The sequence below is a fragment of the Delphinapterus leucas genome, chromosome 13 (genome assembly GCF_059928025.1).
Source record: "Delphinapterus leucas isolate spDelLeu-1000000601 "Yukka" chromosome 13, BTC_Dleu_Yukka2, whole genome shotgun sequence".
NCBI classification, from domain to species: domain Eukaryota; kingdom Metazoa; phylum Chordata; class Mammalia; order Artiodactyla; family Monodontidae; genus Delphinapterus; species Delphinapterus leucas.
In genome coordinates this window covers 88,322,155-88,340,275 of record NC_143141.1, presented here as the reverse complement: position 1 = coordinate 88,340,275, position 18,121 = coordinate 88,322,155, and the positions used below count along the sequence as shown (strand labels likewise).

The 18,121-nt window shown below is 37.4% G+C and overlaps 1 protein-coding gene across 5 annotated transcripts in view; it reads right to left on the bottom strand.

Moving 5' to 3' along the window:
- Positions 1–646: 646 nt before the first annotated feature.
- KIDINS220 (kinase D interacting substrate 220) overlaps positions 647–18,121 on the bottom strand; it is a 94,875-nt gene continuing 77,400 nt past the window's right edge. For all 5 annotated transcript variants that reach the window (XM_089923477.1, XM_022554210.3, XM_089923476.1 and 2 more), the window contains 4 exons: positions 9,951–10,079; positions 7,909–8,007; positions 6,122–6,352; positions 647–3,704 (listed from right to left, as the gene is read on the bottom strand). In XM_089923477.1, coding sequence (XP_089779603.1) covers positions 2,442–3,704; positions 6,122–6,352; positions 7,909–8,007; positions 9,951–10,079 — 1,722 coding nt within the window. In that variant the 3' untranslated portion in view covers positions 647–2,441. The remainder of the gene's footprint in view (positions 3,705–6,121; positions 6,353–7,908; positions 8,008–9,950; positions 10,080–18,121) is intronic.

The window sequence follows — 18,121 nt, the reverse complement described above, 5'->3', positions numbered from 1 at the left end:
TGAATGGATCTGGCTTACGTTATGGTACATGAACAGAACTATCGGCAGCTTAAAGTAAAGGCAAAACGGTTTATAAAACATGGCAAGACTGAGGCAGAAGCTAAGGGACTAGCAAATTTAGAGCACCAATTCTCTTTTCCGTCATTTGTCACCCAGCTTAAAGCAGAGTTTTGCATATGTGAGAGTTAGGCTGAGCTATGGATTATAAATAGATACAGATACACATGCACATAGACACACAGATTCAAAGGGATGATGGTGTGACTCGATAACCCATCTGGTTTGTCAATTTCTAAAACACTATGAAAAAGCAAACTTTTCCAGAATGTTCATACAACAATTAAATTGATACCCTCCCAGGATCTGGAAAGCCTACTTCTTGTAGTTACAGAAATGCACGGTACAGAGCTGTGCCGTGGGCCCTAATGCTTCACAAAGGCACCATTCAGGCACTGAGCCACGCTGTCTCGGAAAGACTAGAGAGAGCAGCTCAGAACACTCCTGCAGCTGCACGACCACTACATGCACCTGAACGTCTTTAATGAACTTCAGACCTCTGACAAAACAAACACACAAATTACTTTTTTATTTTTAATTGAATTGTGAATCATCGCCACTATCGTGAATAAAAATTCATGACTCAGAATAGCATGCAACTTTTTTTATTGTTTTCTAAATCTATCTGTACACTTAATACTCTGGTATTAACTTTACAAACAGAATAAAGAATACACTACAGTGATATTAAGCTGCATCTACTCACCTGAAAAGGAACAAAGTATCGCCCCTGAAATAATTACTAATTACACAGTACTGCAGACTAATAAACACCGTAAGTACTAAAATGTTAACATTTCAACGTACAATGTCAACAACATCCTGCCTTCTTTTTCAATTGGTTAAAACATTTGTTAAGGTCATGCAAAATAAACACTTTATGAAAATGTTAGATTACACTCAAACATCAAGGCAATGAAACCCAAAAGAGCAACTTTTTAATGCAACGACTGGTCAAGTAGATAAACTATTCAGCATATTAAAAATCCAGTAAGTGAAAAACATCAAAAATGTAAACACTAAATTTAGGTAACTGCTCCTCTATGATCTCACCACCTACAATCTTATCTGTGACTGAAGATATACTACCAAAATTGTTCTACATAAGTAAGCTATGTTAAAATGACCAAAAAAGTGTCAATACATGATGCCAGGGTAAATTTCTAGTCCACACAATATTTAAATGTGATCATTCTCTTAACTCTGCTAACAGTAAATGAAAAGTCACACCCAGATTTATCTTCTTTTTACTCTTGCTTTGTTACATGTTTTTAAACTTTTGTCTACAAGTATTTCTTAGGAACCTCCCCCAGAATTAACATGCTGATTTAGGAACTGGTGAAGCAGATAAACCTTGCCCTGGTATAGAAGGCAGTGATTTCGGTTTCCCTAACTAAATATTTCCTTGTCACTTGTCAACTGTCACTGACCCTTCTGCTATAGTTATGTCCTCAGTCTCCCATTCCATGAAGATTTTTAGTGCCTATTATTATCCATGTCTCCCTGATTCTCCCAGAGAAGAATTCATTTTTTTCCTCTCATCGCTCGGCTCACTAAGGAAAGCTGAGCACACGATCTAAAGGAGCTACAGAGTAGACCAGGGCGGGTTCTCGGGCAGGTGGATGGTGCTTGAAGCCAGGTCTGGGATCTGGAGAGAAGAGCATCCAGGTCATAGGAAGGTGATCAGCCCCTCTCCATGGGCCACTCTCCTAGCAGCTCACAATGACCCAGTTACTGGCGCTCTACTTTGGGCACTGTGGACTCACATTCTTACCAATTTTTAAAGCCCTCTTTATATTTTCTACTTAAAATTTAAAAACTCTTTGATAAGCAATTTGTCTATTATACAGAACACCGGATTGCAACTTACAGAGCATTAACCTTTAGTCTCTAGGCTATTCCATAAGCTGTAAGTTCTTATGTTTCACCCCTTAAGAGCAAAATGTGCTTCTGGTTCATTTAACATCATGTCTTCCCTCAAATATTTAATGAATGAATGTTCTACGAAAGGGGTCTCTAGCTTTGAATTTCTGTTGGCGAATTAAGCCCTTTATATTTAATAAACTATTTCTGACCTATCTTTATACTCAGATCTTGTCTTGCAGTTATATGCCAACGAAAGGTGCAATAACAATATCGGGTTTTTAAGCTGCTAAGTACAAAGACAACGGGGGCTGACAGATGGACCAGGCTATCTTATACTTCCCTCTGTTGTACAGTGTATGTCTCTTTTACCAAAGACCTTCTCATTCGTTAATTGTGAGTGAAATGTACAGGTGGTGTGCGTGGATGGATTCACCATAAAACTCAGGTCAGTCTTGTCACAGGGATTACAGTAACACTATTCTGCTTTTGCTTGTTTTTCTTAAAGTTGCTTGTTTTTCTTAAAGAATGCTTTCTCTTTCTTCTCCAAAGCCTGTACTATCAGAAGAGGCTACTGCGTGCAGCTCTGAAGAATCTTTCGAGAGCCTCATATAACTTGAACGCTGGCTTCTCTTATGCGTCATGCTTTTTAGATTTTCATTCTGAATGGCAGTTGAGTGGGAACTGGAACCAGACCTCAAGATGACTTGGGGCGTCTCCCTAAGCCCCTCCATTTCATCAGAATTCTGGTTGGCTCTATTGGCTGGAGCACTGTTGTTGTTCAGAGTCACAGTGCTGGGTGTGCGATTCAGATTGTAGGCTTTGTGGCACGCTGGCCAGTTTTCTTCAGGGCTGCTGGCTATCAAGCTGCATTCAGAAGGGCTTTTCTTGTCTTCTGAACAAATGGACATCCGAGCTACAAGTGGGTCTTGCAGGCCACTCAAGCTATGTGGTGTTCCCCGTTCCCCACTGTGGCCGTCATCTTCGAGCTCTATGAGGTTTGCCTTTTCAAGCTGGGAGCCATCAGCCGCTTCATTGTGAAGGGAGTGGCTGGGAGAGCTCTCACTGGATCTCACTCCCGAATCAGATGAGTCCTTTTTGTCAAGGAGGGCGTCTGATAGATACTCTTTTGCCTTAATGAAGGTTCTAATAGGCTCCGCACTGTGTTCTGGAGACTTCAACACTCTCTCTACTTTCCCTTCAGCTTTTTTGTCTCTGTCATCTTTGAGCAGTGGAGTATTGTCTGATTCTTCTGTCCCAGACTCATCTTCATCACTTGGAAGTTTCTGATAGCGCAGCCCACCTCCCTTCAGCTTCAAATCTGTCTGGAAGAGACTTGACCTTTCTGAGGACTTCTTGCTTGGGAGAAGCTTGCTGCCTGACTGATCAGATTTTTCATCCTCTTCAGTGATAGGATCCAGGGGTGAGGCATCGTTAGTGGAAACTCCTGATGAGGAATAATCTATAACATCTCCCCTCTTCATTAAAAATGACTTCCTTCCATCATCTGGCTTTGGTTCACTATCCCTCCCTTTCTCTGGTTCTAGATTAGAGTGAATGGAGCCCCCGGATGAACTCTGACCCATATAATATGTGCTGTGTGGAGAAGACCTGCCACTCATTGTTGTGGAACCCGTGCCCCCTTCTAACTGAGACATCTGGGCAATATATTCTCTATAGGCATCTCTATACTCAGCCTGCACCTTATCAGTAAGCTTTGAAATTTCAATACTGGAATCCTGGGAAGTGAGACTCGATAGACTTGGGGTTCTGCGAGTTTGTGACTGTGAAGACAAAAAAATAATAATAATTTAAGAATTCAAATAAACCCAAAAAAAGGCACAATAAACATCAGCTTAGGAAATTATATATATATATGGACAATAAGAATTTTTAAAGTCCTTAAAATACCGAATTCTTTTAGAAGAATTCTGCATAACACAGTTTAACAAAAGCTGTGAACTTATGAATAATTTTACTGTTATTAGAAAGCTTTATACAAATTTTAATAAAATTAGTTTATTGTTAATATTTAAAAGTATAATTTAAGGTTATATTAACAAATAACCTTAGCACTTGTTTTTATCATTTCAAACTTTTAAATTTATTTACGGCAAAAGTCACCTTCATGGATAAAATATAAAAGTTCCCCTTAGAAAAGAGAAAGAAGATTAGAGTTAAGATATATCTCAAAAACAAAATACTCAAGTCTTTAAATGTATGTTAAACAGAGCCTTTCTCAACTTGCACGACATGAAGTTTCTGTCAAATTCCAATTCAGTGAAAAAAAAAATGTACTCAAAATGCAAAAAAAAAAGAGAAAAAAACAGATTTTAAAAGGAAAAGTATGAAGTGCAATGGAAAAGATTAAAAGATAAATACAGGATCCAAATGAACAAAAATGGAAGCCTTGAGGTCAACATTCAGGTCCAAGTAAACAGAAATAAAATATTTTTAAAAGTCTGATTTCCAATGTGAAGTTTTAGGACGAGAATTCCTTCAGACCCCAGAAAAGGTTAATAACATGAGGAATAAAAAGTAAAGATTAGGAAAAAGAGGAAGGAAATGGAAGAAAAAGAATCAAGGAAGTTTAAGAAAGGGCAAGAGCAAAGGTTGAAACGAAGCAGAAATAAGGCAGAGTCTTCCTGCCACCGGGAGAAAATGACCCAGCCCCCTGAGAAGGTTCCCTGAGACCCAGTTCGGGACAGTGCCGCCCTCACTCTCAAATGCAGTATGTGGACCCCTTCTCAGGGCATCCACGAGGTCTAAACTATTTTCCTAGGAATATGAAGATGACCTTTGCCTTTCCACTCTCATTCTCACAATAGTGTACAGTGGAGTCTCCAGAGGTTGGTTCACGTGTGACCTCCCAGGAGATTCAACGCAGAAGCAGATATAGGAATCTAGCTGTCTTCTACAAAGGCAGGCATTAAAGAGATTTGTAACACAGTATCATTTTCAGTAAATATGTTTTGTTTTGGAAAATAGTCATTTTTCATAAAACTGTTATTTATGTTAACATATAATTGGTTTAAGTTTCTCAGTTTTTATTTCTAATATAGTAAATACTGACAGATAAAACTTACATAAATGAAGGCTCTTTGGGGGTCTTCAATAATTTTTAAGAGTGTAAAAGGATTCTGAGATTTAAAAAGAGTTTGAGAACGGCTGCATTGATAGGAAGGCCGTGAGACTTTCCAGGTCACGGTGGTAAATACCAAGCATGGAAAAGCAGAGGATGAGGACTTCTCAAGAAATGTTAAAAGGAGTTCCAGGGAAAAGAAAGGAATTACTGTTGTTGAAACAGGGAGAAAAAAGGGTCAAGTGCGGACTTATCATAAAATAAGGAAATTTTTATCTTAGTTAACACCCAATAAAATGGCTTCTCAACTTAAAGAAATAAGATTGATAGTACGTAGAAAAAGATAATAACAACCAAAAAATATTTTTACTACCAAATCAAACACAACACCCTTAAAAATGGTAGACCTAACAGGTACTCCTTTCTCTAAATACGGCTCCCTTTCAGTAGAGAGTTCTTGGTGGCTACTTACTACTTTTCCTCCCTTGCCTGTCTTCTCTCTGCTCTGTGCCCTGCTCTAGGTCTTTTCCTAGTTTATTTTTCTTCTCGTCCAGCCCTTATTCCTTCTCACGTTCTCTCACTTTTGTTTTTATTCCTGATCCTCGCCTCTCCTCCCTCTTCTAAGAACATCCAAAGAAAGAACTCAGCCGCATCTAACACCAGGTAATAAAAAGAAAACGAATATCCACGAACAGTGTGCAACATACGTACTGAAAAACCAGGTTATGGTGCTCAAAGGGATAACATGGCAGGTTATCCAATAAAGATGTGTTTTAGCCAATGATTACTGAATTTAACAAGGAAACAGCAAGTGAAAGATGAACTCAGCTAACCGCCTAAGTAGGCCAGTTCCTGTTCACCCTCGATGCCATGACTCTATTTTATTATGTTCTCAATTCTTATCAATTTCTGAAATCATGTTATTTTCTTTTTGTTCTACTGACTGTCCTCTCCAGAAAAACACAGCTCCTGGAGAGTAGGGACTCCTCCCTCCATCGTCTTCAGTCAGGGACTCATCAAAGATTTTCTGAATGACTATATAAATGCACCGACATAATCTCGGAGAATTAACCACCACCCTCTTCTTCAGTAATATGAAAAATGGCATTTAATAAATACCTGCCAACTTAGGTTACTGTGACGTGGAGCCCCTTCATCCAGGCCGAGTGTGTTCAGCTCTTCAAAGCTGAAGTTCAGTGTGTAGGGAGTCTGACTGGAGAGCTCGGTGTGAGGCAACTCGTGTGACGAGCGGTGCGCAGATTCACCGCGAGGAACTGAGCTGCTGTTTTCACTCAGTAAACGTGGGTCCTCAGGGACCACCTGGTTTTCTGCATTTCTCATTTCTAGTACCTTAAGAGAGAGAGAGAAAAAAAAAAAAGTCATCAGTATCCGCACTGACACATCACATTTTAGAAGCTTTAGAAATTATCTTAAAAATTAAACATAAAGTTACTCTAATGGAAATGAGAATGCATACTTTCTGTAAGTGAATTTCAAATACATTTGTTCTTATCTGCTTATCTTTCTATATTAATAATACAACTGACCCTTGAACAACACAGGTTTGAACTGTGCAGGTTTGCTTACACGCAGATATTTTTCACTAGTGAAGACGGCAGTACTTTCTACATGGTCCAGGGTAGGTTGAATCCGCAGATGCGGAGGAAACTTGGATACGGAGGGCTGACTCTGTTGTCAGTGGATTAATCTCCGAGTTGTTCAAGGATCATCTGTACTAAAAGAAGTACAGTCGGCCCTCAGAATCTAGTGGTTTTGCACCTGCAGATTCAACCAATCACAGATTGAAAATATTCGGAAAACAATTCCAGAAAGTTCCAAAAATCAACACATATTTGCCACACACTGGCAACTATTTACACAGCATTTACATTGTATGAGGCATCATAAGTAATCCAGAGGTGATTTAAAGTATACAGGAGAATGTGTGTAGTATGCAAATGTTACTACGCCATTTTATACACGGGACTTAAGCAGCTGAAGATTTTGGTATCCACCGGAGTCCTGGAACCACCCACCCACAGATACTGACAGATAACTGTAATGACAACAACCATCACATATATACTATACTCTCATTTGACCACTGTGTTACTACTTTAATTTAAAATTTAACTTAAGAACAAAACAAAATGCAACTGGAGTGTGTCAAAGAGAACCACAGCTGGACAGTAGCTAAAGCAGTAAAAACAGATTTTAACCAGGAACTATCGCAATGGGGAAAAACGGACCTCAGGATAGAACTGGGCTCGATTCCAAAAGCAGCGCGGACACGTGGGCATTTACAGCCCAGGAACGAGGCGGGGGTGAGTGCATGGAAAGTTGCTAAGAGGAAGCATCAGGGGTAAGGGGGGGTGGGATTGTGGTTGAACTGACCTGACAGGATACCTTCTGGAAGCAGGCCTGGGGTCTAGGACCTCACGGGGAGCAGAGGAGGGGTGCGGGATGAGGAATGTAATCGGATAGCGATAGCGAGGGTGATCAGACACTGAGGGTGAGGTTCTTTCTCAACTGACTTAACAGGATGCTTCCTACAACGGGGCAATGCAGGCGCAACGAGGACAGACACCAAGGTCGAGGCCTAGAGGCTTCGGGAAGCCTGACTGAGTGAGGTCAAGGAGAGTGTCCTGGTCAATGAAAGCATGGAGAATTGGCAGGTGGCTTCTCTCCCAGATTTCCAAGTGAAATGCCCAAAAGGCAAATGTTGCTAAGTGCTGCTGTGTATATTCTACATAACAGGATATACAAGAGTTGTACACATAAGTGTAAAATGTAATTTTTACATGTTTTTTTAAAAATATAGGAAAATATCAATTTAGACCAGTACTTACTGGCACTTGTTTTATAAAATGTTGTAAATAATTCTACAAATATTAAAAATATCTTACTGTGCTCCTAAAAAGATGCCAGTCTCCAAAATTCATATTCATTTCCTTCTTCAGTTCATCAATGTTACACTGAGCTAACACACGGCCATTTATGTTTGCCTGAATAAAAACAAACACAAAGATAAACAAAATGTGAGAGACTCTGAACTTCTAGTGATTAAAAAGTACATTTATATTAGAGACTAGAAAATACTGACCTAAAGAAGGTTATCACCCCATGTAATAATAAACAAGTAGAATCTGAATAACATAAGCCACTCCATACTCTTCCAAGTGTCTTAGGCGCTCAAGTAAAATAAATCATTCTTCAGGGACCAACCCAAGAGCTCACCCTCCAACTATTTCCAAAACTACCTATTCTGCCATAAGCAATAACAAAACTGTTAGCTTTTTCCCTCTAATCATAAAACATGAACACAAAGGCAAGCTGCTGGGAGGGGACAAAGACATCTGTCAGCATGTTGGTCATTGATGAACTTCTAAATGAAGTGAAGCGCTGACAAACTTGTTTATCAACTTTATGAGATAACTTCAGCCACCAAGAATGTCCACCAACAAATTTCCCAGTCTATATTAAATTCACAGAAAATGATCTTGTCACTATTGGGTCTCCGTAATTCTAGTCCCTTCCAAGTAAGAAATGATAGAATTTTCTTTATTAATAACAGGTAGCTTACTTATTTTACAAAATACAAAACCTGACTTTATTAACTGTGGTAAAATTACGGAATACCTGGGTTTAAAACCAAAAGAATGCTCAGTTTCCAAGTTAATTCTGAAGAAAAGAATGTACAGAGCAAGCCTACGGCAGAGGTCCTGCTGTAGAAATGCAAGGAGCTTAGCAGCACTTAAGAAACCAGTTGCTACGATGGGCTTCAAACAGCCAAGGCCTGAGAGTAAAGAGCTGAGTGGGCAGAGAACTGCTGTCCTGAGGGAAACAAAATCCCCACAAAGGGCTCACGTGGAGACCTCCCTCTTCCCTGACGCTCACCAAGCTGCCGTGAGGAGAGTCAGGTTTGTACCTTGGAAAGGCAGTGCTTGACACTTTCACAAATGGGGATGAACACTAAATAGATCTATGAGAAAACTAACGTTATCTGAACCTTTGTGACCAAACATAGTTTAGGATTAGTGAAATGGTGTATGTGCTCATAACTCTTTTAAAACCTTTTTAGATGCCAGTCTTTAAAGTATGTAAATATTACAGGCTTGTTGTTCATGTTCTCCTTCACTGTATCTCTGATAGAAAAAGTATAACTTAGTGGAAGTATCTATTAAAACAGGGACTGGGTTATTAGCCTTGTAGATGGGAAGCCTCCTCAAAATACCAGGCTCGTGGTAGTTACCGGAATTGCAAGAAAAGATCTCGGAAGAAATAAACTTCCTCAAATGCATTAGCCTTGCAAACCCAAACCTCTGAGGTATTTTCAAACGGGACATGATCAGAAGTCCTCTAAGACATGAAAGTGAGAATCTGAGGAAAATGAAGTAAGTATGGTTTACTTGGATAATTATTAAGTCACAAATAAATATTATAATTAAAGAAAATGTAACATAAAAGAAAAGGCCTTCAAATGTTCTATGTTGCATATTGGAAATATAAGTTATTGTTAATCTTAATGTGAAATCCTTTAGAACTTTGTACTTCTCATCAAAGCATTTTTGACTTATACTAGATTTCTTTTTTTTTGGCCATACCGCGTGGCTTGTGGGACATTAGTCCCCTGACCAGGGATGGAACCCAGGCAGTGAAAGCACCACGGCCTAACCACTGGACCACCAGGGAACTCGCCCTTATATTAGATCATTTTACAGGAATGTTGTAATACAACACTTTATTTTCTTTTATCCATTTCTAAACTAAGGGATAAAGGGGCAATTTTAGGATACAAATAGTAAGAAACCTGTTTCCACCTAGAGCTTTCCCATTTCAACAGAGAACTCGTCTTTGAGAAGCTAAATACAAAGTGCTCGCCATGCACAGAGCCCGCCACTGGCACCCTCAGCCCTGTCTCGAGTCAGCGGGGAAACATGCTGGTCACCTTCTTGATGGTCGCACAATACTGAGGCAGCATGCTCTGGTCCAGCCCTTCTATCTGTTTCAGTTTCTCACAAACCGCATCCACATTCATTGAATTCAGTGATATTGTTCCTGAGGCTGGGCCTGATCCCTAGATAAGTCGTGGAAAAATACATGCATGAATAGCATTTAATGTCAGATATACGCAGTCATGTGACAGAGAAACTTGTGAAGTTACACTGTAAGTACTCTGATTAACAATACATTTTCAAACCAAAGTAAAGACAGCGAACGTGTGCAGTATGGGGAAATGCCATTAGGGAACAGATTTAGCTACTGTTATACCTTAAGAAGTATCTTTTATTATAGCAGATACAGCCTGATCAAAACCACTCTTCTAAAAAGACAGAACACTCCACGAGCCAAGCCGAGGCCAACTGCAAGAGAGCCTAACTTCAAACCTCAAGAGAGAAGGGTGTAGCCCTTAATAACAGAAGGACAGGGGGTTAAAAAAAGGAATGGGGGGAATTACTGATGCCTATATTACAAAATACAAAAAGTCAATCTATGAAATAATTTTAAAAGTGCCTATATTTTTTGAATGTCTTTACAGACTACCTTAACAGTCTACGACTATTAACTATCTGAAGTTTTCAGATCGTGACCATATTTTATACCCAAGGGATCTAAAACTTCCCCTTAAGAATCTATACAATAATCATGTAAATATGAAACAACAGTATTACTTCTTAACACATGTGGAAGTAAATATGATCCATTAAAATTTGGTCTCATTTAAAAGAAAAGTCAAAATAATAAATCTAGTATTTACTTAGAAGAAAAACATTTTCTGAATATGGTGACACACTAAAGAAGTATTTGCCTGTGGCCAACTGTATATGAAGCTCCTCAATTACAGATGTGGACACTGGCTTACAGAGAGGTAAGTTCTGGCTTCAAAGTCACAGAATAAATAGCTAGTTAGTGGTAGATTTGGATGGGAACCCTAACTTATCAGGTCTTATAACTTCCTATTTTCTTTGTTGCAACTGTCTATTTTTAAAGAGTTTACAGAAACTATAACCAAAATAAAGAGAAGACAAACCAACTAGTATAGAGGAAAATGCTCCAAATGACCTGTCTTGTTTACCAGTCAATCTAGCCTTAAAATAAATACAATTTATCCTATCCTCAAGTATGTGGACATTTATATTTTCTACTGCCTCTTTTACCATTACCAAGGTAGACTATGACAGCCCAAACTGCCTGTTAGCTACTTGTTAAACATGATTTGTAACATGAAAGCGTAACATAATACTCTATTATGAACTGATAAATAAATATACACACATAGTATATAAACAAAATATGCCTATATTACATATAAATATAAATACAGCTAGGAGATGAGACCATGTTGGACAGTGAGGCAGTAATTTTATGAGAGGGAGTCTTAGCAAGTTTACAAGTGTAAGACAGTCCCATAAAAATTTGTAAATTAATGCCTTGGAATATACTGCACAAAACACATTTATTTATAGTTTGTTTTCAATTAAATATAAATTTAAAATATGTCATATATTATACGGTCTGAGGTTCAATTACTTCAAAAATACTAACAGCAAAACACTAGTATTTCCAGAATTTAGTTTTCATATTTATATACAAAGTTCTATTTTCTGCCTGGATGAGTATAGCCAATATTCAAAGTGTTCATTATCCAGTATCTACTATGGAAACTTAAACTGCTTTCTATGAATTTTTAATAACCATATTTGTTTTGTTTTTCTTTTAAACAGGTTTATTTGAGATATAATTCACATACAATTCTCCCATTAAAAGTGTACAATTCAATGACTTTTAGTATATTCACATAGCTGTGAAACCATCACCACAATCAATGTTAGGACATTTTCGTATCCCTAAAAAGGAATCCTGTGCCATCAGCAGTCATTCTTTATCCCTTCCAACACCTAGTCCCAATCCCCTAGCAACCAGTAATCTACTGTCTCTGTGGATTTGCCTATTTTGGACATTTCATATAAATGGAACCACACAATATGTGACCTTTTATAGCTAGCTTCTTTCACTTAGTATGTTTTCAAGGCTCATCCATGTTATAGCATGGATCAGTACTTCATTCTTTTTTATTCCTGAACAATATTTATCTTTTAAATGATCTTTAATACTGTCTTTCAAATGTTTTTATTCCTCAACCTAGCTCTTCTTTCTGGGTACATTTACACTTGTTTACATTTTCTTGATTAGAAAAATCACAAGCAAACAGTTTGATCACCAAAATAAATAATGATCATCTGGATTATAATTCATAGAATAAAATATCCATGAATCCATACTGATATAAATAAAAAGTTGAATAAGTAAATAAATCAGGAAGAAGAGACAGCTTTTACTTATAGAATTCCAATTGATTAATGCAGAAGAAAGGAACAGAAAATTACCATCAGGAAAACACCACAAGAGTGGCTGTACACAAGATGCACTGGTGGACATTAAAGTTAATGGGCAAAAGTATAAAGAGAAACAGGATATTTGAGAGTTTTAGAGTATCTCCCCCTAAATATTTACTCACTACAAAGGGAAAAATAAAACTTCACAGTGTTGAAATCTGGCAGATGCCACCTTAACCACATGACTGAGGTTATTAGCATGACCAGTGGGAAGATTTAGGCCCTCACAGATGCTCAAATATGATGCACTGAGAAGGACACGGCATCACTTCTGTGGGTTTCTTGCCAAAGATATATAATCTTCTAATCATTAGGAAACAGCAAACAAACCCAAATAGAAGGACGGTCTACAAAATATCTATGATCAGTTCTCTTCAGAAGTTTTAAGGTCATAAGAGACAAGGAAAGACTGAGGAATTGTCACAGATTAGGGAACTCTAAGGAGAAATAACAAAATACAACTGGATTGAATCCTGGACCAGAAAAATGACATTAGTGGAAAAACTGGTCAGATTCAAATAAAGTCTGTATTAAGAATATTGTACAAATTTTCACTTCTGCTCTTGAGAAATATACTACAGTTAGGAAAGATGCTAACATTAAGGGAATGTTATTTTTGTACCTTTGAAGTCTAAAATTATTTTAAAGTAAAAGAAAAAAATTTTAATCACAAAAAAAACTCTATTTCTGATTGTGCTAAAAAAGGTAAGTATAACAGACATGGAACAGATTAACTCTGTCTGCATGGCGGGGGGGAATGTAAAATGTTACAGAGTATGTTAAAGGGATCTGAGAATTCAGCAATGGAGACACATTAATAAAGATACTACTCTTTTCCTTTAAAACAAAAAACTCCACATTATCTTACTTTCATGATCCTTCAAAACTTTTACATTTTATCACTTGAAAACATATTTTGTCCCTCATTGGGAATTATGTAGAAAATATATATTATCTCTGAATGGCTTTGAGAAGCTATAAGAAAAGACACAATGGATATCCCTGTAATTCCATCAAAGCTATAGTCTGACTATTCATTATTTGTGAGTTGGATTTTCTCAAGAAAAGGGGTAAATTATCAATAAATTAAAATACATTACAATATGCTTCTTTGAATAAAAGAGAAATAGTGATTACTTGGCAGGTCTCCTCTAAAATAATCATATATAATAAAATTATTTTGAAGCCAAATGCATCTTAGTCGCCAAAATAATGACCTTTAGATGGAACTCTCATAAAAAGGAGAAGGAGTATAAAAGTGATAAGGAAAAAGCATATTCAATAACTCAATATGTAAATTCTTAATAGGAAACTAATTACATCACTTTGGCAATACAAAGAATGGTAATACTTTAAAGTTTATCATGCATTCTTACTTGAAATTTACTTGTTACAAGGCAAGAAAAGATCACTTCAGTATACATCACAATTTATTTAAAAATTTTTTTTCTAATACAGAAGATTGAATGCAGAAGATGTTAGTTTGTTTAAACTGTTAAATATAAACTTCAAAATACATACAAATCAGAATTCCTCCGGGTCAAAGTAAAGCTAACAACAAGACAGATTTAAATTACTTTGATATAACTATATGATTTTATATTATAAGTAGATTAAAGCTACATTCTGAAACATTATCATCTTTGGTAAATTTATTAAACAAGCTTAGAATTGATTAGCCAGAAATGAGAGCCATGCAAAGGCTGAAAGCAGCTATTAAAATAAACCCAAGGCACCGAAATGAGCACAGATTTATAAACAGCCCAGCATGAAGCTGCCAATGATTGCTTCTAATAGTCTAAAACAAGGAAAGTGAGTAAGATTTCACTGAAAGTTTCTGTACCTGTCTCTGTTTGTTAAACCCAGAGTCACACGGCTTTAAGGAAGGAATAAAACAGAATGAAGGACACGAGCTTAAAGGAAAACATCAAATACACATATGTAATAAAAACAGGCAGCACTTTTATCACTCCTCTTACTTTCCCATGACTTCGAACACACCACCTCTACAGCAACACAAAGCAAGGAACACACACACACACACAGTAGTTTCATGTCATTAACGTGTGCTTGGTAATTTTAAAATTGTACTCTCAAATTTTATATTCTTTCTCTTAAAAGAATAAATCATGGGCCATACATTCAACAAGAAAACCAGGTAATAAAATTTGCTACAAAAAGTCAATATTCCTACTATGTACAAGTTTAAAATTAATTTTTAAATATTCTGATAAAAAACTGCCACTATTAATTGCAGGCCAATTTAATAACAAGGTTTAAATACTTGGAATTCACATGCTCACTTCATAAAATAAAATATTATCTAGCCACACTATAGTTAACATTCAGAGATATACTTTTCAAATTTGGGTTTTGTTTCACTGGGCATGTGGCATGTAATAGATGCACTAAAATACCATTTGAAAAGAAAGGCCCTAAGAGCCTTTCAGCTCAAGAAATCATAAATATAACAGTGAAAAATATTTGCATACTGTGAGTAACGTAACTATTTTACTGATGTAGTTCTTTGAAACTCTAATTCAAAGCAGACACACTGCTACTAATTATTCTTCTGTACAAATTAGGTTGGTGGTAAACATTCTTAAAACAGTTAAAATAATCTATAGATAACTGACAATACTGAGTCAAAGTTAATTTACAGTGTTTTTCTTTTACTATGTCATTATCTGGAGTACCTTATGGGAACCTTGTTTTCTAGTTTACATATCAACGTTATTATAAGTAGGTTTTTTAGAAAGTTACTACGTATATCTGTGGAGACTTGAACTACATGAGAAATTCTGGGTTGGCCAAAAAGTTCATAACATCTTATGGAAAAACCCGAACGAACATTTTGGCCAACCCAGTAATAATTAGGTCAAAGTTGACAGATGAGGTTTAACACCGCATGTAAAGGGCAATCTTTAAAAAAACACAAGTTCAGGACACGATTTTGTTACTTTTTAACTTTTAACTGTACTCTAGGATTTCAATGATATCCTTACTGCAGTATCCTACTTCTTCGATAATATCTCAATCAATTTAGTTGCAGTTTATTGTTTAGGAAAAAAAGCTTTCTTGAGCTGAAGTCTGGCACAAAGACTTTGAAGCTGGAAGTGAATATAATTTTTCACTACATTACTAGAGAAGACATATGTTAAAACTTTTCCAAATTGAAACAGATCAATAAAAAAGTGCACTCCTAAAATGCTTTAGAAAGTGTGAGTGAACCTCCTGAGAAAAGGTGCTGACCGCTGGCAAAGAGCACCCGCCCTAGGCCTGCATCTAAATGAACCTGAAATGCGCCCTGCCTTACCCACGGCAGCTTTAGCTTTCTCATCCCAGTCTGCTCCTGCGCGATGAGAGACAGCTTGATTTGGACATGTATTTGTTTAACAGGTTATGAGTTCTAAACCAGTGGTGGAAATAAAAATGATCTACAGTTGAGTCCCATCTTTTTTTCCCTTTTAACTTGGTCACTCCACCAACTGGATCCGGTTCAATGAAAACCAAGACCTTCATTTTTAAGACTTTTATTAATTCAGTAAATTTCATCAATCTCTAAAAGGAAAAGTAACAGCACACTGTAAGGCAGGACACTGTTATTAACACTGCCTCTGCAACTCTGAAGTTCTCCTCAATTAAACGTTGCGCTAATTATTTTCATGCCTTTTCAGTGAGGTAGCTGATCTAAATGAAGCTATCTAAAGGTATCTAGTAACCCCTGCGGCATAGGAGGTGGAGAAAGAATGACTTGGTAGCAACACAGATCGTTCCCGCTTGGCAGCCTCAAGCCCATCCGCTCCAAGAAGGCAGGATTTCCATCAGTTTTGTTCACTGCCACATCCCACTGTAACAGTGAACCAGTGGATGATCAAACAGGCATCTGAAGAACTCAATGCTAAATAATTCAAGGAAGGATAAAAGGATAAAGAAATGCTCTATCACTCCTTCCTTCGAAAAAGTGCTTTTCAAGGAAACACAGTTACCACCATGAGCAACATACCCTAAATAAAAACAGACTGAACACAACACTCCTAAGAAGAACTCTTTGAAAGACCACAACAAAATGCCACTGAGGAGACCTGGCTCGAGACAGGCCCTCCTTGGTGGGTCCTTCCCTTCATGGTCACAGAATGATCTGAATGCCACTACTTCCTAGTGGGACCTGGACTGAAAGAAGGTAAAGGCACCAAGTAAAATTCTCCTGGGAAGCTTTCAAAACTGTAAAATATTTGGAGCATTCAGATAAGCTGGAAATCCTTCTAAATTCTAGGAAAACAAACTGATTCTAGGAAATCAAACCACCTTTTAGGCCAGAGAAGCATCAACAGATAAAAGGCTGAGTTAATCTAAACTGACTGGAGTGTTTATACACTACTCCCACCACTGAGAAGAGGTTATTTAACACAAAACGGTTTTAGTTTCTGAGTCTTTTTAAAGCTCCATGGAATTTGGTCTTTGGGACAGTAGTAATAATAATGATTATTAAGTACTTAAAGTATGCAAAGGCTGAGTAATCCCTAAAGCAGACCTGTGAGGTAGGTCTGCTTCTTCCAGATGAGGAAGTTGAGTATCAGAGAGGTTAAGTAATTTCTCCAAGGCAAAGAGCTAATCATCAGGGCCTATTTAACTTGAATGACCAAGTACCTGACCAAGTCATGCTTAGTATCAACAGGAGCAAAGAGGGCAGCATGGTGGTGAGGAACGGTCCATGGAAACAGCCATAGGGATTCCAGCTCTGCACCTGGCGCTCCCCTCCCGTGAGCCGCAGGGAAGTCTTCACCGTGGTACTGGACTAGACCATGGGTCCTAGCGTTCTCTGAGGATCCCCCAGAGGGAAGGCAAGTCCAAGGTGGGGGGCCAGAGTTCTTTTTTCACTGGTTTTGTAAACTAGAATTCTCATTAAGATTTCAGTTCTAAAAAAGGCTTTTCTGCTTTGAAAGTTTGAAAAACACTAGTCCTTTCTAGCTCTAATATCCTGGGGATCATATCCTGGGCCCAATGCTAATATATATTTTTTCAGTTTTACAAGATTTGGCATATATTTTCTCTATTATAAAATCACAGTGGAAAAAAGCCAGCACAGAGGCTTGTATCTTATGTCTTTGCCTTAGTAGGACCCTCGGACATCTCTGTAATTTATCTGTTAAGTCCTTGGCTGGTCTTCACAAGTCACAATCATTACAACGTTACTTAATGTGAGAAAACTCAACTATTTTCATAAGGCTCTGCTTTATGAAGGTTTATGAGAAATTCCTTGAGGTAAAAAAAGATGGGACCACCTATATTGAAAATACCACAGAGAGCTGGTTAACTCTCTATGATCTGGTTTTCTGGTGTTTTGTTTTTTTGTTTTTTTTTTTTTTACTCATTATTCTGTGTCCATAATGACAAGACAGTTTGTCCAAAAATGTTCACATAGCTCCTGACTTATCTATAAGCAGCTTTTGTCATCAAGTGTTGCATACAGGAGACAGATGAATGAGCAGAGATGAACTCACCTGCAGTCTTCGTATTTCAGAAATCATATCGTTTTCTACTACGGTACTGGAAAACTACAGGAGCCATGAAGGGCTAAAAAATTTTTTGTATTATATTAACTACTTCTTCGTTGGTTCAGCTATAAAAATCCCATACAATGTTCTCATGTATAGATACTTCTCCACATTTCCACCACTGTTTTTAACACAGCTTTGAACTAAGTGTCTACTTGAACTAG